The sequence below is a fragment of the Vigna radiata genome, chromosome 1, assembly GCF_000741045.1.
Source record: "Vigna radiata var. radiata cultivar VC1973A chromosome 1, Vradiata_ver6, whole genome shotgun sequence".
Lineage (NCBI taxonomy): Eukaryota > Viridiplantae > Streptophyta > Magnoliopsida > Fabales > Fabaceae > Vigna > Vigna radiata.
This window is the reverse complement of record NC_028351.1, coordinates 16,336,502-16,358,399: the sequence shown is the minus strand read 5'-3', so window position 1 is coordinate 16,358,399 and position 21,898 is coordinate 16,336,502. Positions and strand designations below refer to the sequence as shown.

The 21,898-nt window shown below is 32.0% G+C and overlaps 2 protein-coding genes across 2 annotated transcripts; one reads left to right on the top strand and one right to left on the bottom strand.

The window, feature by feature from the left end:
- Nucleotides 1-10,584: 10,584 nt before the first annotated feature.
- LOC106769822 (rhomboid-like protein 19) lies at nt 10,585-17,694 on the top strand. The gene is made up of 8 exons (XM_014655941.2): nt 10,585-10,789; nt 10,890-11,014; nt 15,776-15,836; nt 15,922-16,088; nt 16,380-16,485; nt 16,580-16,782; nt 16,891-17,028; nt 17,431-17,694. Exons 1-8 carry the CDS (start codon nt 10,766-10,768, stop codon nt 17,525-17,527), a joined length of 921 nt encoding a protein of 306 aa, XP_014511427.1. The 5' UTR covers nt 10,585-10,765; the 3' UTR covers nt 17,528-17,694.
- A 2,198-nt stretch (nt 17,695-19,892) lies between these two features.
- On the bottom strand, nt 19,893-21,393 carry LOC106758227 (ribonuclease 1-like). Its single transcript, XM_014641172.2, has 3 exons — nt 21,142-21,393; nt 20,255-20,450; nt 19,893-20,170 (listed from the first exon to the last, which is right to left on the bottom strand). Exons 1-3 carry the CDS (start codon nt 21,385-21,387, stop codon nt 19,923-19,925), a joined length of 690 nt encoding a protein of 229 aa, XP_014496658.1. The 5' UTR covers nt 21,388-21,393; the 3' UTR covers nt 19,893-19,922.
- Between the last annotated feature and the right edge of the window lie 505 nt (nt 21,394-21,898).

Below are 21,898 nucleotides of genomic sequence, written 5' to 3'. Positions count from 1 at the left end.
TTACCCATAACGTTTTCTACAGAGCTCTAAATGAGATGATTCTTCTTTTCCTATGAAATAGACTCAAAGAGATTTCCATTGACATATAAAATGTAGCATTTGGACCTCTGGTTTGGTTGTAGTTAATTTTTGAAAATTGAATTTAAAACAACTCTTTGCACTAGATTTCAGAAAATGGTAGGCTTCAAGTTTTCAATGTTTTCAATTTTTCTTTCAAGTTGAACAAAGATGTGATGACATATATGGATATAAAATACTTATGACAAAACAACAGGATCTTAAAATCAAGGAAAATGACTTAAAAGATGACCTAAACCCGTGACACAAACCCATAAACTTTGCATAAATACAAATAGAAAAATTAGAAATCCTAGACACACAGCATGGATGATTCAAGAAAAATAATTAATTTGAATCAATATTTCAAGACATGCAACACATACTCATGACTCAACAACATATTAGACATGTTGGAAAAGATGAAACAACAAGGAATTCACAAGAACACAAATAGGTAAACAAAATGGGTAAGAACTTTTAGACACTTATCTATTGAAGACTTCTAAGATAGTGACCATAACTCTTGATACTAAATGATAGAGATTACTTTGAGGATGCTTCTTGAACATAAGATGATCTTCCAATTGGGTTGATGAAGCTTCTTTAAAGGATGAACTTCATATGACCAATGATAGTAGCGGAAGCAAATAGAGATGAAGAGATGGAGATGTTGTTGTTGAATGGTCTTGGTAGATGTTCTTCTAGGATTTTAGGCCAACCATGAATGAGAGAGTATATGAGGAGGTCTAGAAGAAGAATTTTCATAGGTGAGAACTCAAGAAGAGAAGTCTTTCAATTTTGGCAAAATTCAATCCAGTTCTAAGGATTACAAAAGGGCATATCTTCTTTTATAGGTGAAGGATAGGGCTAGACACTAGTACAAAATAAACCTTTTAAGTCTATGAATTTAAGTCTGTTCAGAAGAAAACAAACTTAAAAGATGTACGGTAGCAGTTTAGTAAATAAAAGTTAGTTATTGAAGTCTGTTAATTTTCTAACAGACTTAAATTAGTACTTTTACATCTGCTCCTTTTCTAAAAGACTTAGTGTCTCTTCATTTTCTAAGAGATATAACTGAATACTTTTACATCTGTAATTTTTTTAAGAGACTTAAAAAAGACTTTTTTAAGAGAGTGTCTTAACCTGAACGTAGGTTACCTGCTCATTTTCACTTTTAACTCTGGAAACATTTTTCACTTTTCAACTTTTACACTCCTGAATACGTGGTTGCTGCAACAACGTTTCTTCAACAATAACCACTGTTGCTGCTCATTCCATTGACATACAGGTATGATGAACTAATTTTTTTTGTACATGGTTGTGTGTACTCTGTTTTAAATTACTAATCTTCTTATGAAAGTGAAAGGGTGGGTAGTTGGGGGTGAACACGTAGAAGTTGGAATGATAAGTAGAAAGGGAAAATTATTTAAATTATTCAGTGATAAAACAAAAGACCCTGTGAGATGAGTTAAATTCATGAGAAATAGAATGCAATAAGCGATTAGGGTTTGGTATAGGAAATGAAAAAATGACCCTGTGAGATGTGAATAATAGCACTGTTAATGAAAAAAAACGAAAACGAAATCTCGAAAGAGGATGGAAATGGCTACTTGACGGTGATGATGTTGCAAATAGTGAAGATATTGGTATGAATTTGGACAATCCCATATGGTTAATGTGCTTGTTTCCCATTTTTCAATCTTTTCGCTTTTTATTGTTCTCTCTTCCTCTGTTCAAAACCACTAGTCTGATATGATTTTTATTAGATTGATTTCTTTGTAGACAAGATATTTACAAAAACCCAACTGTCATATGTGTTTTAGTAACAATTAAAAGATATTTTTCACTAAATTTCAATTTTATATATTACCAAAATCATAAGAAAGATCAATATGTGACTGGTTAAACATTGTTAGTTTTAAGCAAGTGAATTTTTTTTTCTCTTTTATTATCATCATAGGAGATAATTTCTTAAAGATCATATCAATCAATTTAGATTTTCTTTTGATCAATATTAACAATATTTATTAAATGGTATCTGTCAACTACAATTTTTTCAATCAACGTCCACATATATTGTTTTACGTTTTAGTTCATGTCATTTAGGTTTTCTTATATAGAATAAGAACTTAAAATTTCTTAACTAACATTAATTATAATTTTTCAATTAATATTAATAAAAATATTATTTATCTATGTCAATTAAGATTCATTTATTCTGTTATTTTACTAATGTCAATTAAAGCTTTAAATTAATGTTAAAATAAATTATTTTATAGCTATCCGTGTTGGAATTATCTATAGGTTAAAGTGAATTAATGTGATCGATTGGAATATTAAATAGAATTAGATGGAATGTGGACAGACATTGGAGGTTGCAAATTTGGTGCGCATGATTTTCTTCAGGATTTTCTTGTACTTTTCACAAGATCATGGGGAAAGATTATACTATGCAATAAGCAAATTAGCTCATGGAAATGTGAGTACTACGTGATGTATTGGATCAAAGCTATCATTCAGGCAGGAATTTATGATAACTGGACAATGGTAGCCACTTATAACTAATGCATGAATTCTACGGTTTTAGATATGGTACTACATAATAACATTGTTTGTTTTAGGTGTTTGATGATTCATCAGCAATATTAAAGGAGACCATGGCCGAAATAAGACATCAATGGACAAGTTATCTCCTCCAACGTGAAGATTAGGTTTTTATTAGGTGTTGCTAAGTTATGTTTAGCTTATGTTTAAACTTAAAAGTTTAAGTTAGACTTTGTTTAGACTACAAATTTTAAGTTAGACATCTTATTATTTATTTTGATTTTGGAACTTTTTATTATGTACTTGAATTGAACAGTTGGAAATATACATTTTGTTCTGGAAACTTTTCTGTATTTCAGGTTTTGGTTTCATGATTAAACAAATATAATTAAAAAAAATCAAATTTACATACAAAGAACTTAGTCTGTTGGACAATAACAAACTTAAAGTTTAAGTCTATTGGTCAACAACAGACTTAAAATTTAAGTCTGTTAGTCAACAACAGACTTAAAATTTAAGTCTGCCGAATCTAAGTCTGTCAGAAAGCAGACTTAAAAAGCCCGAAATAATAGACTTAAAAAGCATATTTTGCACTAGTGAGAGTACATGGAGTACTTAGAGGACTTTCCATCATTTAATGATGAACCTCATCATTAATTTGGTTGGTGTTCTATTTGGATTACAATTGTAATTAACCTAGATTTTACTTAATATAAACAGGAGTATTTATATATCATTTGCTTACAACTTTGTCTTTGAAAATATATGTTGGCCTTTTTGTCTCATCACTCCTTAAAATTTGAACATATTATCTGAGTAATATCATCTGAAGTGACTCGTGAACTGTCATTACTGCTTCTTAAGAGTTTCCTTTATATAGTCCTCATACACACACAAACACATATATACTTGTGAACATATTAATGTTGTCCTATACTTTTGGTGCAAGCCAATTTGGATAGGACCTTGACTCTATTATTTTGTTCTTTAGGAAGGTGTTTGATTTTGAACTCTTTGAAGTTACCCTTGTAACTTTTACAATGTGATACAAAGGTTCTTTGGCTTGAAAGTCTGCTTTGAATTGTGCTTTGTTTCTTTATCGACAAAGAGTATTCTACTATTAGAGTAAATAGACTCAGGTATGGTTCTACAAGCTAATTGTACCACTATGGTTAGAGGTTTTCAAGATAGAGGCAAAGGTATGTCATTGATTTGGTGTTATTTTCTAAGGATCTCCATGTCGTTTGTTTTTCTTTGCGTTGTCTTGTGACACTCATTTCTTTAAGTTGTAATGTCTCATTACGAAATTGCAAAGTCTTATTATGTGCATGTACTCTTTGGATTTTCTTTGCATTTACTCGATGTGAGCTTTAAGGGTATTAAATATGAATGATACCTTTATCGTTTTGCTCGATGAATTTCATATATTTTAACTTTTCGTCAAACCATAAACCTTAGAGACAGAATAAGTTTTAGCAATGTTTTAAAACATGTCAAATGTTCTCACCAAAAATTCAGTATCATTACACGAATTATCATCAAAATGTTTGTCCTCATTTATGAAAAATATTTGATATTGACTTAATAAACAATCTAAGTACTTTGGGATAAGAAAGCGAACATTTTAGAAGAACTAAAATAAAATAATAAAGAAAACAACAAATATTTATAAGAACAAGGTAGGAATAAAAAAAAAATAACTATTTCAAAAACCTTTTCAATAATACGATGGTTGTATATGTAAAAATATACTTTTATTTGTATATGTAAATATTATATATTAATAACATTATTAAACACTAACTTAATGCTTGTATTTAGTTCTATTTTAGTTATATACATTTATTTTATTTTAAAAGATTGTTATAAAAATAATTGTAGTTATACATGATTATATTAAGCAAAACTCGTGAAATTTTATTAAAAATTTTAATTAACGATATAAGTTAAAAGATAAGTTTTTATTTATTTTATTCATTTTTATGTATTTCTTTGTGTTACATGATCAAATAAGTGAAATAATGTTTTCATCCCATTTACTAGCTTGTTTGGCATTCGTTTTACAATTGTAAACGGTTGGATATATGATCTACATATGTAATTGCTGCAGCTGAAGTATCAGATATATCATACTGATATTTTAGCTCAGTTATGAATAGATGCATTAGAACAAAAGTAATGTGAAGAATGTGTAATTTACTATGGTTGTTAGTTCTCAAGGTTACACAAAGGTGCGATGGTATATTGCATGTAATCTGCTATGGTCCAATTACACCATTTACAACAGAAAAAAAATTATGTTTCTTTTCATTTCATTTTCTCTCCTTTATCATATGAGGCCATTTTCCATTGCATGCTCTCCAATCAACTCCTCGTGCCTTTTTCATAATGAAGTCATTGTTGTTAGAATTTATGATTCAGAGATTCACAATAAAGAGCAATAAACCACATACATTAAATTCTTCAATCAAAACAGTTCCCAATATTTCTATAATAATGGAGCGGAAGCGTACCTGAAAACATTGAGAACAATTAATGAACCTGAATTGACTCTTCTGATAAACTTGAATTAGTCTATGATCTTCCCTCTGTAGAGCACCTTTAGTTCCCTCTAGATTTTTCCCTTCTGATGGGGATAAAGAGAAAGAAACAGGAATAAATCGTTGTGCTCACAGATGGGGACCATGACCCCTTAAATAACCTCTGGCGGTTAATATTATTTAGTTTCAATAATTACAATTTGGCCCCTTCAACAAATTATAATTATTNCTGGTCTCTACACAATATACCTTTCATGACAAATATACCCTTAGCCATATTTATCTCAATTAGATCACTTTATAAAATTGGCTAATATAATATAATGNCCCTAACACATTTAATGATTACTTATATATATACAAGTGACCCAAATTGCTAACAATCTCCCACTGGTCACAAATATATATATCCATATAAATCCTTACAAATGTGTCAGACTTTATGAGCTCAAAATTGCCATTATATACCTTGAGTATATCCCAAAGTCCTGTCCATTGATTATATCCGCATGTAGAACCAAAACAGTTTTAATTGCAACAATTGCAACCAAACCAACAGTGATCACTAATGCTGACAGAATCAAATGACATGGATACATCATGAAATGTGTAGCATGAAAAGTTACGTGAATGTGATCTGTACACGTCTATTTTCAACTGGTCCTTACTTTATCTCAATGAGATCAATACAATAACCTTAGTGTACAAAGTGTAATATCCGAATAATAAACCAAAATGTATGCATACATGAAAACCAAAACATAGAACACATACACACAAAGATGACTAACTCCCACTGAACCAAANATTCCTCAAACTGTAAAACACCCATACAAGCAATATGCTCATGAAAGACCTTGGGTGTAATTGCCTTATTAAGAGGATATATAATCAAGAAGTTTGTCACTAAGTGTTCTATGGAAAACCATCCACTTTGTACTCTTCCTTTAAGAACTGATTTGATGTCAAAGTATAACCTGATTGGTCTTTCAATTCCTTTCAAAATACGTAGCCTTGTGACATAAATCAACCATATACCTTGATTTGATGCCTAATAAGTTGTTACAAATTCTGCACTCGTAGTGGATAAAACCATAAGAGTTTGCTTGGTAATAGGCCAAGAAACTACGCCACCACCTAGCATGAAAATGTAACCTGAAGTGGATCTTAAACTATCTTGGCATCCTACAAAATTGTCAGAATACTTGACGATCTCTTACTGGTCTGACCTTTTATACGTGAGCTTATAAACTGTTGTTCTCTTGAAAAAAATCATGAATAGCTAAATATATGCCTTGAACCCAACTGTGTATGCTATATCTGGATGCATACATACGCATTAATTGAGACTAAACTTGTCTCCCTTAGCAACTAGAGAATCCCCTTTCGTGAAGCACATGTTTATGAGGATCTTGAGTTTGTTCTTATAGGTTCTTAACTTACTAGAGGTTTTGAACTTTATGAATCAGATAACTTTTTAACGATTCTTCCTCTAAACTTTAATCTTCCCTCCAAACTCAATATCCTAAAAAAAAATATACTTAATATCATGTAATTCCATATTTAAGGATTCACTGTATGAAGAATATATTGATTATTATTTTCCAAAAGTGAATTAGTTTCAACAAAACTTGAATAAAACAAAATTTGAATTCATTATTTCCATGAAGTAACATAAATAACAAGGTTTGTTCAAATAAACAAATGAAATCAAATTTCGCCTAAATGACGATACAATGTCTTTCAAAACCAAAATTTGAAAACCAATACAAAATAATAATCTAAAACATTCTTCACTTCCATCACTATAAACTCGACATCTCTAAATAGATTCATCTTTCAGAATCAATTGTCTTCTGATAGCTTAGGCAATCCTTTCTTTGCACGCCAAGCATGATATTTTGTGCATTCCTTCTTTATGTGTCCAACTTTATTACAAAAGAAACATTTATTAAACTGTTTCTGTTTCTTTTGTAATGGACCTTTAGAAGCGTCATCATTAGGATTCTCAGTTTTCTTTCTTTTGCCCTTGTCATTAAAGGTACTGGTTAAGTGAGCACTTTCAGTCCTTTCTTGCTTCAGCCTCTCCTCTTCTTGAACACAATATGAAATGAGCTCGTTAAGAGACCATTTCTCCTTCTGACAGTTATAAGAAATCTTAAACTGTCCAAACTGTATAGGAAGAGAGTTTAAAATAAAATGTACAAGCAAGTCCTCTTGCAACTCAAGTTTCAGCGCCTTAAGTTTTGAAGCAATATTTGACATTTCCATAATGTACTCTCTGACATTTCCATTGCCTTGATACCTCATGGAAGTCAAGCTTTGAAGAAGTGCACTTGCTTCCGCCTTTTCGCTTTTCAGAAAGCACTTTTCAATCTCAGCAAGGAAATCTTTAGCACTTGTAATTTCTTCAGATACCGTACCTTTATAGAGTTCTGGAATGTCGCGCTTAATGACCATCAAACACATGCGATTTGAGCGATCCCACTTCTCATATTCTCTCCTCTCGTCAGAGGTACTTGAGTCCTTAAGAGAAGGCAGTTTCTCAATCCTTAACGCAAGGTCAAGATCCATGCAGCCAAGAATTATCTCTATGTTTTCTTTCCAATCCTTAAAATTTGTACTGTTGAGGACCGGAACCGAATTTAAGTTGGCAGATATAGAAGCTATCGTAACTGTANTTTATACAAGAGAAACAAAATAATTAAGCTCACATCGTAAAATCAATAATTATATAAATATATTTAAATAATGATCTATCCCATCTCAAGGCACCCAATGCCCTATCAATATCAAGTCTTTGGACAGTAATATTAACTGCTAGAGGTATCTTGGTGTAATGATCAACACTGATAATAAGAACATGTCCAATAACAAACCTATCTTTGGATTGATTTTATTATTGACACGTAAAATACTTTATAATTATCACATGTTACCATCACAGGTGCGTATACAATCCGACCAAATATTAATCTTCCTTTGGGCCGACCAATACTCGCATGGATATGCATAAACACAAACATTTATAATTTTTCTATAAACTACTCCAGATAATGAAGACTCACTTTGGTAATATCTTAATTATCAATAGCTCATTTAAAAATTATAAACAAGACCAAAATTGAATTTTATTTATTCCTAATTAATTATTAATTTTACTTTTATTTATCCTTAATTAATAATTAATTTTATAATTATTTATTTATAATTAATTATTAATATTACTTTATTTTCTTATATTTTAATCCAAATCTAATGACCCATAAATGGATCAGCAATCTGCACAAGATTTGGGCCGACACCATATTTTTTAAAAAATTATAAAAAAACCAAAAAACTGATCTGATCCATATCTAGATCCAGTAACAAAAAAAAGAATTCCCAAAAATTGAATCTGCCTTATTGGACCTTTCCAGCCCAGATTATGCCTTATTGTTCCCATATTGCGCCTGTCTCAGATTGGGCCTGGTTCACATGCAACCACATTTGTTGCATGATTACAACCTTAAATGAACGGGAAGAAAGGGGTTTTCTTACCAGTTGAAAGAATTGAAAATTTGAACGGTGGAAATGTTGCTCTCAACTTTCAGATTGCATAAGAACTACCTAATCAACAAACAAATGATTTAATCTTGGGTTATGATGGATAGAAAGTAGGCACAACAAGGAAAGAAGGAGAAGAAGAAGTTGTGCTTGGTGATGAACTATCGTGACAGAGAATGGCTGAAACTTTGAAAGTAATGCTTTAATAAAATTCTATTTAGCTATTAAAATTTTGCCGATAGGAGTTCGTATTCTTTTATATGTGATGCATCAAGAAGATCTTAGGTTTTTTTTTTTCTTAAGAATATTTTAAACTTAATTCTTAATTAGTAAAAAATATTATATTTTCTTTATAACAAAGTTGTTAGATAATGTAGTTTAGAAAATATGCATGAAAATATTGTTTGATGATTAGTAATATAAAAAGAATTCGGTGAAAGCAACAGTGATGCTTGAAACCACATGTTAGGAGTTGGTAGATGATTAATCGTTTAACTTTTTGGGAAAAATGGGATTAATTATTTAATCTAATTTCTTTTATTGATGACGTCTTTGAACAATCTATATAACTTAAAATGACTTTTGACTTTATCTATTAGAATTTCGATGATAAAAAATAATTGAAAAAAATATCCTATGGGATAAAAATATCTGATTAAGTTGATATTTGTGGACAATGGATATTTAAATATTTATTTATCCATAGATTGATTAGAGGTATTATATTATTTACGTACAATATTCATAAAAAATTAAAATTAAAATTTAATTTATATTTTATTAATTTAAATTTAATTAAAATTAAATTAATTTATATTTTATTAAGTTAAATTTAAATTAAATTAAAATGTAATTTATATTATATTTTATATTTTTTAAAACTTATTTTAAAAATTTATAAAATATATTTTTTAAAATATCTGTTGTATCTATAGATACCTATAGATTTTATAATATTTATAAATATTTTCTAAATAGGTATCAATTAATAAGGAAACAAAACTTTTATTACGAATCCAAATTACCTACTATCCATTATCCATGGGTAATAAATATTCGCGGATAATAACTTTTCGTCACGGATTTTATCCGTAGATGCTTGTGTCCACGGATATTTTGTCATCCCTACTTTTAACTAAGGACCTAATGGTGCACTAACTCTCTCTTAAAGCCACCAAACCTTCTAAACAAAGTTAAACAAAATATTTTGGCCAAATACAAAACTTAAAAATTAGTTATATTATATATTTATGAAAAGTGTTTTAAAATAAAAAAAAAAAGACTAAAATGTGATCCTCTATAATAGTAAAATTCTTAAAACTCCATTTTCTTCTTCTATCTTCTTTAATCATGACTTTTTTAAGAGGTTTAGCTTTAATTTAAGTTAATAATTTCTTCATATATCTTCCTTTAATTTCCAAAACTGATTCCATTAAGTTTTCGTTTTTAAATCGCGTAGGTACATGATAAAAACTGACTCTTGTCCTACCTTAACTTACAATTTTAATCAAATCAAGCCAAGAGTGCATTTTGGAAAATAAGAATAAAATATAAAATGTTCTAAACTTTATTTTCAATACAGTTGAGAATTAAATCGAACTAGCCATCATAAGAGGAAACCATAATGAACAAGTGAAATTAAGAAAAAAAATAGTAATTCTTATATATTTCGGATATTTTCACAATTTTTTCGTTGTTACAATATTTATAATGAATTATAATATATATGATAACAATATTTTAAACAATATATATATATATATATATATATATATATATATATAAAACCTTAGAAAATTGAGGTTTGTAAGTAAATCGAGAAAACAGGATAGAACAGCATGCAATGAATCTAATTTACTAAAAATATTAAATTAATAACATGTTATTTGCATAAGTGTTTGGGCAAAGCGAGTATGCAAGTATCTGAAAGACTAGATCTCTAGACTAGATCAGATCCTCATCTTCCATTCCTCTTTTCGCCATCAAAACGACTTGCTTTTTCCTTACCTATCACTATTCAACAAACTTATCAGATCAGATCGGATCCTCTTCCGATTGGGATCACCGCCGAGTCCATGAGCACGCCAGCGATTTCAGGGGTAACTCTCCGCTGTCTCTTCGATCAGATTCTAGAAACTTCTCTATGTTTTGAACCTTCCCCTATTCAATTTCCATTTTTTGATTAACTTTTGGATGCAGGGCACGGGCTTCTTCACCGGGTTCACTCGGTTATGCAAGGGCCTTGCGGTGGTGCTGGTTTGCGGTCACATTGCGGTTCAGTTTTTCCCTTCAGCTGTTACCTACTTCGCTCTTATTCCCGCCAGGTACCGCATATTGCATGATTATTTCAAATGTGTGTGATTTGTTTACTTGGCACAGTGTTGGTTTTGGTTGTTGAAATTCTAAATCAGGGTTGTGTGGAGGAGGGTGTAACTTAGTCGAGAGGGGCAGACTCTACTGTGTGATTATAATGATGGTTGTGTGATCCTACTTAAATTCCAGAATTTTGTTGGAGAACGTATTTATGTGCACTAACGACAGTGATTAGGAAAATACTATTTAAATGGAAAGTGACATATGATTAATGGTTTGTTTGGATGAACTTCTCTATAATCGTCTCCAGGGAGAAAGATAAAAAAGAAAAAAAATGGAATGAACTTTTCTATAAACTAAATTAGCTTTTGTACAAATTAAAAATAAAAGTTTAGAGAAACTAAGTGAAGAACTTCTACATATAAACTTATGTATACGCTAAATTTAAATTTGAGGAAACTAATTTCAATTTTTCTTCTTATTTTTATCCCTTGAGAGTACTAATGGAGCACCTGTCCGAACAGGTCCTAAACATCAATCGGAGAACACTAAAAGATGGTTGCATAAAATTGGGTGATCATAACTTAGGCTCAAGTTACAAGTTAATGGCTCATAATGCAAATGGACGACAGATTAAACTGAAAGATTAATAGAAGGCAGTGGCTGCACACTAGCAGCAATTCCACACGAAGAACTTTTAACAATAACAAAATGTATCAAAGTGAGACACTTAAAACTGTGGTCTTAAAAGAAGCACCTAGCAGAGGTAGTTTGATGTGAACGTAGAGCAGGGTAGTGTTTGCAATCCTTGTTGTTTGCAGTTAGAAAAAGGAGTTATCTGAGTAGTTATTCCAATGTCATATATAGTTATGTTTATAGTAGTTACTCAATCAAACAGTCCTTTAGTTGCCTGGTTTCTTTGTAATTCTTTTGGCCCAAGTGTATTGGGCTGTGTTGTTATCAGATAAACAAATCTAAAACTAGATGAAACAAGTAAGGACTCAAGATTGAGCCTTGATGTAAACTTATCCTCATAGGAAGCCCTTCAGAGTTTTGCTATCGTAAGTTTTCACACTAGCAGATACCCAATCCTACTTGTCTTGTATACCTATATATTAGTTGTGCAAATACGTTTCTTCCAAATCTTTGCATAGCATTTCCTTTGGCACTAAATTATATGCTTCTCCAAGTCAATAAAAACTATATGTAAGTTTCTTTGTGTCGATACCTTTCTATCAACCCCTCTGAAATATAAGTAACTTCCGCTGTAGACTTTTTGTAATAACTTCAAATTGATTTCTATAATCCTGGTCTCCTTTTATTTATGTTCAATTACCTTAACTAAATTTTATTGTTTGTCTTATAAGTTGTGTTTGCTGGTAGTTTATGTAGTTTTGACCATGATCACTCAGAACCTCATTTATGAGAATCTTTTATTCTTGTGGAAAGCCTTGAACCAACATCTTGAAATCTTCTCAAATGGCCTGTTGTGGGCCAACCCTAATTGATATATCTTGAATCCCAGACCATGTTGATATATCTTGAGTCCCTTGCTATTAATTTACAATAAAGACTTTTTACTGGATTTGAATATTGTTTTTGTTAGAATATATAATCTTTAATAGGATTTATTGTAAGTTGTTGTGTGCTTTGTGCTGGATCTAGTTCCTGGAAGTATTGTTTAGAATTCTTTTCTTTTCGTCATTCATTGTATCTGTTAGAATAATTAATTGTGTGAATTGTGTATTAGTTGGGTGAGTTGTGTGGTAGTGTTTTCCAGCCAGGTTTAGCTATTTCCATCTATTTCCTATAAATGTAACATGAAGAAAAGAGGTGTATTAAGCCCTTCAAAATATATTTTCCCTTTTTTCAATCATAAGTTGGTATCAAAGTAGGTCCATCCTGCTCTACTGGTCTCCATCATCTCTAGCACAGTTTTTGCCACCATTCATTGTATGTCCTCGGCCACGGTTGCTAGCCACCATAGTTTTTGCTGGCGACCACTGGATTTGGAGCATCTCTCTGAGCGAAAGCCAACCACGCCAGTGTCGGAACCTAATTCTCATCCCCGCATCGCCACATGCTCAAGCAAAGTTCGTCGCTATCACGTGTGTGAAGTCCACGCACTGCCTTCCACTAGTTGGAACTTCGTCGCGTAGTGGTTGCCTTGCAGGACCTTGCTGTCTGGCCTTCAAAGCTTCATTCCGACGTGGTTCGAAGTCATCCTTGTGGAAGTCACCTTAGGGCTTTTGGTTTCCCTCATTGTTTTCTCACCTTCTCGCTAGTTCCTTTATATTTTCGTCTTCTTGGTCAACAATGGCCACTGGAAATGCTATTTCATTCTTTGGAAGCCCTTGCATTAATTCCAAGAAGCTAAATTGACAAAATTATCTATCGCGGGCTACATCTGTTGGACTGTGGTTCCTTGGCTAAGGACATCATGATCACCTTGAGCAAGATGGAAACCATGTGTCTGCTGAAAAAGCTTAACAGTGGAAACAAGCGAATTTCTAGCTGTGTGTTTTGTTGTGGCAATCAGGGGAACCATGACTTCTGATATGTCTTAGAGCTTTCAAAACATGTCACTCCTTTTGGAAGAAAGCTCAAAACATCTATGCCAATGATATCCAATGTTTCTATGATTTTGCAAAACAAGCTTGCTTATCTCAAAATGAATGATCATGATATGGTAGTTAAATCTGATTATTCTTTGGACCTAACCTTTATTGGCTAAATTTGAGTATTCTTTGTGTAGTCAGTCCTAGCTAAACCTGAGTATTCTTTGAAATGTAGTTGCTATTGGCTAAAATCACAAATATTATTTGGACACTGTTGGAAGTCCCACATCGACTAGAGATAAGGCCAATTTATAATATATAAGTGGGGTGTAGACCTCACCTTACAAGCCGGTTTTGTGGGGTTGAGTTAGGCCTAAAACCCACTTCTAACATGGTATCAGAGCCTGGTTAAAGCCTATCCTAGCGATATTTGATAGGTATATTGTTCCACCCGCTATTGGGCCATTATCGGACCACCTATTAATATCTAGTTTCACGCTTGAGATGTATATACCTCAGCGTGAGGGGGGTGTGTTGGAAGTCCCACATCGACTAGAGAAAGCCAATTTATAATATATAAGTGGGGTGTAGACCTCACCTTACAAGCTGATTTTGTGGGGTTGAGTTAGGCCTAAAACTCACTTCTAATAGACACAATCACTTCTGGCTAAACACGAGTATTCTTTATATACAACCACTCTTGAGTAAAACACTTTGATTACAAAGGTTGTGATCTCAATTATCATGAGTCTCACTAGAAGAGATAAACTTCCTAAGACGTGGAAGATGATAAACACTATTTTAGGTTGCTCTCAAATACAAATAGTGTTCTTCCTCACAATTTCAAGGCTCTAAGGATTTCTTAAATTTTTTAGAACTTTAACTTTCTAGTCATAATTGTTGTTGTCATCCTTTCTTCATCAAAGAAGAAAAGAGTTGTTGGATATTCCTTTGGAGCCATTGTGAGGATAGCAAGCCTTTCATCTTCACTGGCAATCCCCTGATCACATTCAATCATGTAGATGCATTAAATGCTCGTCATGCATCATTAAATGCATGTGGCTTCTTTACTCAACTTCTTTGATACACAACATGACTTTTTAGGCCTAGGTAAGTTGCTTCATTTTTCTTTAGTGTAATATGTAGGTCTTGACACCACTTGCTGACTCCGCAACACTGACATTCTGCCTTTTTATTTAGAAATGTTACTTGTGTGAATTAGCATTAAGTACGTTCTTCAAGATACCTTGACAATGACAAAATGTTGCAAGATCTCATGAGAGAAACAAAGTGATTAACATTCCTTGCACAAATAATAGCTCAATGCCTATTAGAAAAAGTGAGCTAGTTGTCTGGTCAAGGAGAAACTTATCAGATAAAGAATATAAGCAAACTACTTGCGTCTATTAGGTTAAACAAATAACACTTATGTCTGATGGGCCTGATGTCATAAATATTTGTCTCATACTTTGTTGTTTAAGTATAAAATTGAAACCAAGCAAATAGTTTGTTGAACTTTGATTTAACGCACTCTTCAGCTATTCTTTATTAGAAGTTTTAATCCACCCTATCCTCTCTGCTTGAACTCGGAAAATTTCAATGGCCTCTTCAAGCAAGAATGAATAATGTAGAACATAGCAATTATCAGTTAAACCGAACTCAGAGTGACTAGCATAGCATACTACTTATCATGATATCTAAGATCTTTAAACACAATGAATGAGTAACAATGATCGGATTTAAAACTACACAACAGTAAAAAAAAATACACACATTTAACAAGTTATAGTGCCAGAGAAATATCTATCTTTTCTAAAATGAAGCCTTTTTATGAGAATGTCAACACATGTAAATTAGAACTGAGACTCACAAATAGACAGAGAAGAGTTTTCAAACATCTAATAAATGCTTAGTAATAAAAGCTCTTCCCCTTTTTGCTATACAAGATGCAGATAGAAGGAAAGTTTTCAAATTTATTATACCTATCTGCTAACACTATTTCATAGCTTTTAGGAATGGGGTTGATTTTCAGACAAGACATCAAATTCAAGCTTTGTTAGATTATGTTAGTATATATAACTGAATCAATACAAATCTCATTTTGACGATCTGCTTGTTCAGTTCTCCATACAAGTGAATTATGCAGCTTACCTTTCCATTGGTATTTCAAAATTCTTTTTTAGAACTCATTTTCCTGTTCTGTTCATTTTGCAGGACAATCCCATTTGCCTGGAATCTCATTACTTCTGGTTATCTTGAACAATCTATATATGGGGTATGCACATTCTGTTTTCCGAACACTATAAATTTATTACCTGACTTGTAAATCTTGCTTTTAAGAGAAATTTTCAATTTTATAGGTAGTGATCAGCACATTGGGTCTCCTGTTTATTGGAAAGCTGCTTGAACCAATATGGGGCTCCAGGGAATTCTTTAAATTCATCTTTGTGGTTAATCTTCTAACTTCAATATGTGTATTCATCACTGCCATTGCCTTATACTACATTACAAGGCTGGAGACTTACCTGTATGTACATAATACAATCCTAGATGATTTTTTTTCTTCTTCTGCCGTTCCTGATGTTTTTTCTTACCTTTCTTTGCATTGTCTCTCCACTATATAATTAAAAGCTAAATAGAGGCCAATTTGAAGTGTGATTAATTTTTCTCTTTTGGCTTTGACATGTAGAAAACATTGTTTGTTCAGGACATCAGCTAAAATCAATACTGAATAATAAAATCTTAAACAGACATTCGATTTTCTTTTTCCACCGTGAACAAATTGTTTTAATCTTATTGTCCTCTTGGAATGTTCTAGTTACATGCCGCTCTCGGGATTTCATGGGGTTATATCTGGTTTCTTGGTTGGCATCAAGCAAATTATACCGGATCAAGAGCTTCCTTTCATCAAGATAAAAACAAAGGTTTGATACACTTGTGCTCTTGTTCTTTGTCAATTATGAGCAATAATAGGTTTATGAAAATGCCCTAAATATGTGGCCTCTTACATCTCTTCAGTGGTTGCCATCTATCACTTTATTGCTTTGCATTGCTATTAGCTTCTGGACACTAGAGGCTACAACATATCTTCCTACGATTATAGCTGGCACATATATAAGCTGGATTTACCTTAGATACTGGCAGAGGAAACCAGAAGCAAAACTTAGGGGTGACCCAAGTGAGGATTTTGCTTTCTCCACATTTTTCCCCGAATTTTTGAGGTAATCTAGGCTTTTAGTCTGCAGAAAAAATCAGTGATTAATTATTGAACCGTCTTTCTAAAAATGAAGAAACTTTGATTTATCTTTTATGCTTTTACTGTCTTGTAGACCAGTTATAGATCCTATTGCATCAATTTTTCACCGAATGCTCTGTGGAAGATCTAATACTTCTAATAATGGGCAAGGCTACAATCTGGAAAGTGAGCCTTTACCAGGTTCAGATTCAATTGAGGCTTCTAGGAGAAGGTGATTGTACATTGCTGTTGTTAATTTTGATTGGATCAGTAGTACATACGGTCAAGAAGAAATTGCTCCTGTGAAGCATGTCATAAGGAAAAAGCAAATAAATAAATAATAGAGGTGGTATTGTCCAGTCCGTTTTTTCGCATTTGGCTGCCTTTCTTATTTTTAATTATTTCTCCGAGACTAGATTTTTAATTTAATATTTTGATTAAACATCATAATACTATTCCAAATGGCGGATTTTTTTTTTCTTTTCTGGGGACAGCGGGGAGTGATTCTTTTTATTTCCTTGTGTTCATATTTTAGCATTATTTTCAGTTTTTATAAGCAGTCATACTAACTGTTGCAATCATTGTTCTACATAAAATAATTTAGCATGGCAACCGAAACTGTTGATTTTTGCAGAGAAAGAGGTGCTCGAGCACTGGAAGAACGATTGGCTGCTGAGAGGTTGGCTGCTGCACGACGTGAATTACAAAGAGAAGCTGAGGAAAATGTATAATTCAGCAACATCAGCTATTGATATCCTGAGGTCGTACAGTAATTAATTAGAGAATTTTTGTTTAGGTCAAGGAAGATTTAATGGGCATTTTTACTTGGATAATCTTTACAAAACCAAAGCTTTCTCTTTTGTCAGATAAATATAATTTACTTTCTATCTGTGCTTTCTTTTAGTTTTTTTATGTTATTTTCGTTTTTTTAGCTTTGACAGTCTAAATTCAGGCATTTAAATAAATTAAAATGATATTTATAAGGAATAAAGTACAGGAGTTTCAAATATCAAGATTATAAAATAAAGTTTGTTCATTTTGTTTATTCTAATATATTATTGGTTCTTGATATATATATATATATATATATATATATATATATATATATATATATATATATATATATATATATATATATATATACTTTTGTTATCTTGATTTTGTAATATAAATTTTTATTAGTTAGGGTTTTATCATAGATATGATAAAGAAAATATATTATTAGGTCACAGTGGTGTTACTACTCATTTGTAATCGTGTGAAGATTATAGTGAAACTCTTCTGGAAGAGACTGAATGTACTCAGTTGGAGTGAATCAGCATAAAATCTCTTGTACAATTATCTCTTCTCTTACCTAAACGATCTTTTTGTTGAAACGTACAATTGTGCTTTATTTCCAAACACAAGAATCTTCCAAGCTAAACGATTTATTTCATAAAAGGAAGTTCTTAACAAAACGCTACAGTATCTATATTATGAATAGCACGCTAAAGTTGTTATTATAAAATCCTATTAAGTTGAGCTTATAATTATTTAAAAGAAGTTTTCAAGAGCTTGAGAACATGCTATATTAGAAGGGTTGTGAAAAGTTTTTCATTAACATTATTCAACCCTCTTTCTAGTATTTTTTAAGTACTTCAATTGGTAATAGAGCTAACCTCATAGGATTAGTACTTAGTTGGATTTGAGGAAATGATCATGAGGAATGGAAAACAAAAGATACGCCGTTAAGAATGGATCATGGAACTCAACCAGCTTGATTCATGAGCTCGGTTCAAGTTTTCCAAGAAAAAATTATGATGGATTCTTACATTTAAGGACTTGTCCTCCCATCCTTCTTAGATCTTCCTATCTATGCTAATTGTTATGGGTTTATAGCTCAGTCCCAAGTCATCAGTATTAGGCTGATTTGGTTAAACCTTCGGCTTAGGCCAACTCAACTTTAAATTTTGCTCAATAGATTGGGCTTGACCTTCAGTCCGATTGACTCAGATTAATCTTTCGCCTGGACCAACTCGAAAAAACTTCGTCCTTGGCCATCTTTGCACGACTTCGATTCAGGTTGACCCAACTAGATAGACCTTTGGTACAGGTCGACCGACTCAACCTTCGATACAAGCTGACTAGGATTTATTGTCAATGTAGGCCGACTTGGATCGACCATTGGTTTGGGTTGACTCAGCTTGGCCTTCGGTCTAGACTAACTCAGTCTAGCCTTCAACTTGAACCAACTGGAGTCAACCTTCGTGAGTAGAGTAAAAATGAATAGAATTTCAAATTTATTATATTGTTAAAATATTTAAATATTTTCTATTTTATTAATTTAAAATACACTCTAGTATTCTTTAAATATGAATTTCTTTCTAATTCCTTTCAATGGAAATTTTTTAAATTCTTCCAATATAAATTACCTTTTCCAAAAGCGACATCATCATCAAGAAGAATAAGAAGGAATGCAAGATATGTATTTCATCTCCTCGTCAAACCGAGCTTTATGAAAATAGATACCGCCATACTTACAACCTTGTTATGTTCTATCTCTCAAATATACTCACTTTGACACAGAATTTCCGATGCAATCAGTTTTGATCTGCACCCCAAAAATTACTTTCTTGCTTTTCGCTAGAGTAAGTTTATTATATATTCAATTCTTTATACCGAAAAAGCTAGCTAAATAATTTTCTAAACTTTAGAAAAACAAATATGTCATTTAATTCATGTAAAACATAGAATAGGATAATACACTACCATCTACTTTATTACTTATATAATATAAGAGAATAACAATGTTATCTAGTTTATTATTACGTTCCATATTATATTACATTATGACACTAATAAAAAAGACGTTTTTAACTCGTACATCACGTTTCGGTTTAGACAAATCGATACATGTAAAAACCTAGTAGCAATTTTATAATTTTATCAAACATATATGTTTTGATAACTGATGTCTAAAACTTGTAGTGCTTTGATTGTCAGTAGAAATCAAGACATATAACTTTACTAATATTTATTAATAGAATATTTGATACATCTTAGCACTTCGTTTATCGTGAAAATCGAGACGTATAACCCAACATATGATAAGTGAAAATGCCCGGATAGAAGATTGTGATTGCATTATTAATTGAGATTTTGATCCGGTTGGAATCCCGCATAGGGAAAGATGGGATCATCTTCACACCCTCTTGCTTTATTGTCACAATCTATAGGAATTGTTCCAGACACATCCACACACTGATGAACCTCAGCAAGATAAAAGTTGCCACTTCTATCTGGTTCACACACTATGTTCACATTCACACCTAGAGCTCTCCTGAAACTTCCTAATACTCTATGCGTTGGATATGAATTTCCATTTGCTACAATACCTGAAAATTTCAACAATAAATTTTCATTAAACCTTATGTGAATTTCCTTATTCTTTTTTCTTGATTGTTCATTTTAATATATACCTGCACTTGTCAAGATTCTCTTTAGGTCATTTCTTTTTCTATTGTTTAGCGCATTCGTAAAGTAGTCATCTGGCATCATATTATAGCACGATCCAAACTTTTTCCATTCGTCCCTCCATAGTGACTTGCTCTCTATAAAATTATCAGTGCTCAGATCAGGCCAGAATACGAGTAGGTCCTTTTTATTTGTCTCGATCTGCACATATTAGTTACAGAGATATTATCTATACAAACTTGAAATAATCTTTTGGGTAATAATGAAAAAAAAAACTCAGAACATAAACTGAATTAAATATATATATATATATATATATATATATATATATATATATATATATATATATATATATATATATATATATATATATCAATTTTAAGATATTAGGTAAAAGAAGAAATTCATCTGACAGGTTCTTGCTTCAAAATTAAGGACAATTCGATGAAGGAAACTTGTACACCAAACACATAAAATGCTATAAAAGTAATCTCAACGTAGAATTTTGGATTCTCTGATAAACATTGATTTGGAAGTTTTAAAATATATTAAAATTTTTTTAAAGTGTTACTGTAAACTTATAATTGACCGATCAGGGATGATAACAAACTGGAAAGACCGAGCGAGTGATGTGCTTTCACGGCCGATAAGTCCCAACAACAGTTAAGTGGAGTTAAGGTGCAATTAATGTTAACTCTGCTCAATTGTTGTCAGAACCAATCGTTCGTGCAAGCACGTCAGTGGGTGGTTCGGTCCTTTCCATCCAATTTGTCACCGTATTTGATCGATCAGCTGTAAACCTATAATAATATAAAATATTAAATTTTTAATGTTAAGAGGTGAAAAAAGACCATGAGAGAATCTCAAGTGATGGGAATGAAGAGATACTAACGGTACTATTTGGCAGAGTAATTGGAGTGGGGCAATATTGCATATCTGGCCCCTCCCTTTTCCTTGGACGAAGATAGCTGATGGTGAAATACTGGGGAACAGTTTCTCTGCAACCACCTTCATGTGTCACGCAAAAGGAGTTTGGCCACCTTAAGGCTAGTTCTAAGTAGTCATATAGGTTGGTCTTGAAATTTTGGGCTTCGTTGTTAAGAACCAGGAATAGAAAAATAAGAAAAAACTTAATCATGTTGAAGCTCTTTTGTCTTTCGGAATTTCAGTAGGTTAGGGCTGTGGTTACTTGACCAAATCTCCACCAATCTTATAAAGGAATCTTGATCACTTCACCCCTCCGCTGAGTAAAATATCGTTGACATAAAAAGTAAAAGAAAAAAAAGCTAAAGGGATATTATCAATACAAAAATTAATGGGACCTACGCAGATTATTATGGTGTTTATATATATATATATATATATATTACTAGATATAAACAAAGTCTCACATAAGATAAAATAAGAAATGAACGTGGGTTTATATACATATAAAAAAAATCTCTATTGATAAGAGGCCTTTTGGAGCGGTACTAAAAGTAAATTTGTGAGGACTTGGCTCAAAGCGGACAATATCTTACTAGTGTGGAGATATATGTGTGTGTTGGACCTCCCTACAAATGGTATCAGAGCCCATGGTTTAGATCTGATAACCGGGCTCGGACGAGTTCCTGCGTCCATGATCACCTGAAGCCTTGGCAGGTGACCAA

Bases quoted from the DNA above. Each gene is read 5' to 3' on its own strand.
- LOC106758227 (XM_014641172.2), bottom strand. From the start codon at position 21,387: ATGATTAAGTTTTTTCTTATTTTTCTATTCCTGGTTCTTAACAACGAA. The intron at 20,451-21,141 runs GTTAGTATCTCT...TAATATGTGCAG, and splicing joins TTACTCTGCCAAATAGTACC to ATCGAGACAAATAAAAAGGA. The intron at 20,171-20,254 runs GTATATATTAAA...TGAAATTTTCAG, and splicing joins GAGAATCTTGACAAGTGCAG to GTATTGTAGCAAATGGAAAT.
- LOC106769822 (XM_014655941.2), top strand. From the start codon at position 10,766: ATGAGCACGCCAGCGATTTCAGGG. The intron at 15,837-15,921 runs GTATGCACATTC...TCAATTTTATAG, and splicing joins TTGAACAATCTATATATGGG to GTAGTGATCAGCACATTGGG. The intron at 16,089-16,379 runs GTATGTACATAA...GGAATGTTCTAG, and splicing joins ACAAGGCTGGAGACTTACCT to TTACATGCCGCTCTCGGGAT.